Genomic DNA, 4,991 nt, shown 5'->3' on the forward strand with positions numbered 1-4,991 from the left:
CCGAAAACCTGTGTAGGGATGAACCTTGGATGACATAAAGGTGTCAACTGGCAGTCAACACGATACAGAGCAGCAAGTGGCCGTTTTGCACATTCAAGAAAGTGAGCTCTCTGCCCCAGGTGCTTCAGTTGGCAGTTTGCCCGAGATGTTGACGAGCGAAGAGTTTGCAGAAAGCAGAGCACCTTGAGCTCTCCACAGGATCTGTGCGGAGAAGAAATGGCTCCCCACCCAGAATGGAGTGGAGAACATCGGGGTGCAAAGGGAGCCGGGTGCTGCTTGCGGTGGGTGCTGCTGCTCCTAGGAATTGGCGGGACGGCAGAAGGTGTGTCGTGTCCCCAGGGGTGCACTTGTGAGTATCTGGCCGTGAACTGCACAGGGAAGGGGCTTGCAGAGTTCCCGGCGACCATCCCTCTGGACACCAGGCAGCTGATCCTGGCTCAGAACCAGCTCAGCTACTTGCCATCCGTGGAGCTGAACTTCCTTAGCGACTTGATCTATCTAGACTGCAGTGGCAATGCTTTGGGCCAAGACCTAGACTTCACCTTCGTGAGCATCATCAGGCTTGTCTACTTGGACCTCAGTTTCAACAACCTCACCTTGATCACGTTTGGGACCTTTTCCCAGCTCGGCAGCCTGGTTGTGCTCAAGCTCTCGGACAACCCCGGTCTGGTGGAGATTGAGAAGGACTCCTTTGCCAACAATACCTGGCTGAGGCACCTGGATGTGAGCCGCTGTAGCCTGACGTTCCTTGATGCAATTACCCTCAGGGACCTGCCCAACCTGAGAAGCCTGGGCTTAAGCGGGAATCCCTGGTTCTGCAACTGCTCCTTCATGGAACTGTGCAGCTTCATAAAAGAGAGTGGCATAACTATCCCAGGTGAGTGGGAAATGCTGAGCATCTAGGGAATGGAGTCCCATCTCCAGGTGAGCTGTAGGGCACTTACGCAGCTGCTGGGCTGAAAGGGTGAGCAGTCTGTGGACTCAGGACAAGAATGTCCCTCTGGCGTTTAGCCTTTAAAAATAAGTCCTCTGCATTCCTATGCTTAGAGCAAAGGCATGTATGTACCACTACTTTGCTCCTCTGCCTCAAAAGAGTCAAAGCCAAGGAAGGACAGCAATAATTTACTTTTCAATGAAGTGGCAGTACAGTGGTACCTCAGGTTACATACGCATCAGGTTACAGACTCCGCTAACCCAGAAATAGTACCTCGGGTTAAGAACTTTACTTCAGGATGAGAACAGAAATCACATGGCGGCAGCGGGAGGCCCCATTAGCTAAAGTGTCACCTCAGGTTAAGAACAGTTTCAGGTTAAGAACAGACCTCCAGAATGAATTAAGTTCTTTACCTGAGGTACCACTGTATAACTATTGCACTAGGAAGGTACTTTCTTGTCGAAGTTAATGGGAGAATAAGAAGCTCTTTGAAAATGTCAAGCAAACACACACAAATATTTTGTCTTGCCCCCTTCTCCCCTCATCAAGGCAACAGAGAGCCCTGCTGCTGTTTATCCTGAATTTCTTGTGATTCCCGAGTCAAAATATTGTGTGCAAGCTTCTCCACTATTCTGAGTGGAGTGTTTCTTGCTTTATTATCTGCAGTCTTGCTGATGCCATTCGTTTCAACTGCTGTTGCTTCTTATTGTTGAGGAACCACCTAAAAGGCTTGCCGTATTACCATGGTAGTTTTTTTTGGGGGGGGGGGAGAAACCCATGCAATTCACAGTTTCTTTTTTTTTTTTTACATTACAACATTTCTTCTTCTTCTTATTATTATTATCATCAATTCTTTATTGATTAAAAGGTTTGCATGTCTATACAAACATTATGTACTATCTCTTAACATGTAAAAAAAAGAAAATTATATAAAATAGAAAATTTTTAAAGGAAAAAAGGAAATAAAGAAGTAACAAAGAAATCAAACTAAAAAAAGAAAAAAGAGACAAAGTTATTTACATAGTAAAAGTACTCATCAGCACAATCCTTCTCATCATACTGTTTGATATAACGTTCTTTTTTACACAGGTTTACATTGTATAATAGCATTTCTTTCTGCTTTGTATACATTCCTTTGATCTTTTTCTTTACAAATATCACTCAATTTCTGCTAATACAGAGTTTCAATACTTCCCTCACGCATTTACCAAAGCGGAGGCCCTTTCCCATTAATTCCGATACACAACTCCTTTTCTGGATCCTTCCCTCCCTTCCCATATTCCAAGCAGAGACAAAGCTAAGCTCCCAGAAGAAAATTTCTATTCCTGCGTCATAACTCTCAGAGAAGGGGAAGGGGGAAGAAGTAGGCTGCTTATGTGTCAGGCAAGGCAGTTCTGTTTCCCACTTATGTCACACAACTCACCTTATAGCCTTGCCACGGCTGTTTCAAATAGCCAGCAACACTGTTTGTGTGTGAAACAGACACGTCCCTTTGCATTCCTCTGCGCCTTGTTTGAGAGCAGTGGTTAAACTTTAATGCTGGCTGTAAGCTTATCTGGCAACGAGAGCTCCTCTTTCCTTCTGGAAATGAAATAAGACACACCATGCTCCATGCCAGCTGGTGGCACAAGATGGCACATCATGATAACTTTGTGGCTCCACTTGACCGCTGTCTTCTACAGTATGAAAGCCAGCCCAGGGCAGGCAACCTGTCTGCACTAGGCGAAGGGTAGATGTCCAATAAAATTAGGTGGCTCTAGTGCCAGAGTTGGGTGGTCCAACACTGCATGAGTTCTGCCAATGGCACCCACACCGTTTGGGGAAGTTGGGAAACAGCTGGCACTGTGCTCTAAACCACTGAGCCTCTTGGACTTGCCAGTCAGAAGGTCGAATCCCCGCGACAGGGTGAGTTCCCATTATTCTGTCCCAGCTCCTGCCAATGGCTCCCCAAAGATCTCTCCAAACTAGGAGATGGGTAGCAAAATGGGCAAACGAGGTTCTGTGTAAGGAAGCACAGAGGGACCACACCGTCACAAAGATGGCGTTGGGCTACGTCATCTAGCCCAACTCCCAGCCAACCCAATGCTACAGCATCCTTGGTACATGGGGGATGCGGGTGGCGCTGTGGTCTAAACCGCTGAGCCTCTTGGGCTTGCCAATCAGAAGGCTAGAGGTTTGAATCCCCGTGACGGAGTGAGCTCCCATTGCTCTGTCCCAGCTCCTGCCAACCTAGCAGTTCAAAAGCACGCCAGTGCAAGTAGATAAATAGGTACTGCTGCAGCAGGAAGGTAAACGGCGTTTCCGTGCGCTGTGGTTTCCGTCACGGTGTCCCATTGCACCAGAAATGGTTTAGTCCTGCTGGCCACATGACCCGGAAAGCTGTCTGTGGACAAACGCCTGCTCCCTCGGCCTGAAAGCGAGATGAGCGTCGCAACCCCATAGTCGCCTTTGACTGGACTTTACCGGATTTTACTAGGCCCAAAACCAGATGAATGTGACCCATCTGCAGGGCTGGCCCAAGACATTTTGGCACCCGAGGCAAACCACAAAATGGCGGGCTTGCCGCTGGCAGGGGAGAAGGAAATAATGCTTGGGCATGCGCACAAGCTATTTCCAGTGCTGCTCCGACCCGGAAGTGGGCAGCAGCGCAGCGCAGCGCAGCGCAGCGCCAGTAAGAGTGGGCAGCGACAACGGGCAGCGGGGGTTGCCACGGGCCAGATAAACAAGTCCCTTGGGCCTTATCCTGGGCCTTAGTTTGGGGACCCCTGTCAAAGCCAGATCACCCTTGTGTTCACCCACTAACATGGACTAATAATAGCTTTTCATTCAGTATTCACCAAGACAATTATTTTGGAAGGATTACCAAAAAAACACCAAACCTCAGCTGCAGAAATCTTTCCCCCCAAAGTGATGGATAATTCTGCCTCCCCCTCCAAGAATATTTGGCCCCTGGGAATGGGTCCAGTAATCAGCCTACTGGGCGGTAAGCTATTTTAGATGCTTAGTAGAAAGATAACAAACAAAAATGCTGATTTATTTTGTTTCCTGAAATATATACACCACTTGACTGGAACAAACATGAAAGCAAGTTAGGTCTGAGTTTGAAGGGGAGGGTGTCTTACTGGGTCTGGAGAAGATCAAGGCCACAGGCCTGTAGACATGTCCTTAATTGACATTTTTTTTATGCACAAGTTGAGACTTGTTGTCCCTCTTGCGTTTCCTCTGCAGACTCTGACAACGTCACCTGCTACAGCCCAGCTTTTGTGCATGACTTGAAGATGCTGGAAGAGGCACAGGAGCAACTGAATTATAAATGCTTCGTCCATTTTGATGACCAAGACTATCTTTTCCTGGGTCTGGTTGGGTTCTGCATCTTCTCTGCCGGCACAGTGTTTGCCTGGCTCTTGGGAGTTTGCGCGGTTGTATATAAATTCTTAACTGCGACAGGAGACGATGAAGACGAAGAGGACTAGGACGAATGAGCCTAGTAGATTCTGAAAACGGACTTGGTGATATATTGAGAGCGTCATCCTATGTATCTTTACTTGGAAGTAAGCCCCGCTGATCACAATGTGACCAGGACTGCAGTCCACCATGCATGTCCTAGGAAGTGATCCTTTTTGAAGACAGTGGGGCATACTTCAGAGTAAATAAGCGTAAAATGCCTGAAAGTAAAGACATCCTCAGAATCGTATTTGAAACTCTATGACAGCAAATGCCAGCAAATTACCTTACTGGAATAGTTTGGCTTTGGAGAGTGATATTATTCTGTTAAGATGTTGCTGCTATGCCTGGCGCTAGATTGGAGTGCAGCTTTCCTCATTTTTGGTAATGGCTCAGAATTGCTCTTTACTTGCAATAAAAATATTATTAGCGAGATGCAATGCGATAGCAACCCTTTCAGATGCTTACTGAAAACATGAGATGTGAAGCACATAAAATAAGCTCCTTTCCAGCACGAACACTGCTGACTGCCAAGGAAAGACACCCCCCCCCGCCAATTAATTGAGTCTAACTACTGTATATCTCAGGTTGAAACAATTTTTCACTGGCTCGC

The 4,991-nt window shown here is 47.1% G+C and overlaps 1 protein-coding gene across 1 annotated transcript; it reads left to right on the plus strand.

Annotated features, from left to right (window-relative positions):
• Positions 1-216: 216 nt before the first annotated feature.
• Positions 217-4,595, plus strand: LOC310709815 (leucine-rich repeat-containing protein 52-like; the record flags this gene model as incomplete). The annotated part of the gene is made up of 2 exons (XM_083509854.1): positions 217-877; positions 4,127-4,595. 2 exons carry the CDS (start codon positions 217-219, stop codon positions 4,405-4,407), a joined length of 942 nt encoding a protein of 313 aa, XP_083365980.1. The 3' UTR covers positions 4,408-4,595.
• Positions 4,596-4,991: the final 396 nt, after the last annotated feature.

This window comes from Podarcis liolepis (assembly GCF_965112155.1).
Source record: "Podarcis liolepis genome assembly, chromosome: 6".
Classification (NCBI taxonomy): domain Eukaryota; kingdom Metazoa; phylum Chordata; class Lepidosauria; order Squamata; family Lacertidae; genus Podarcis; species Podarcis liolepis.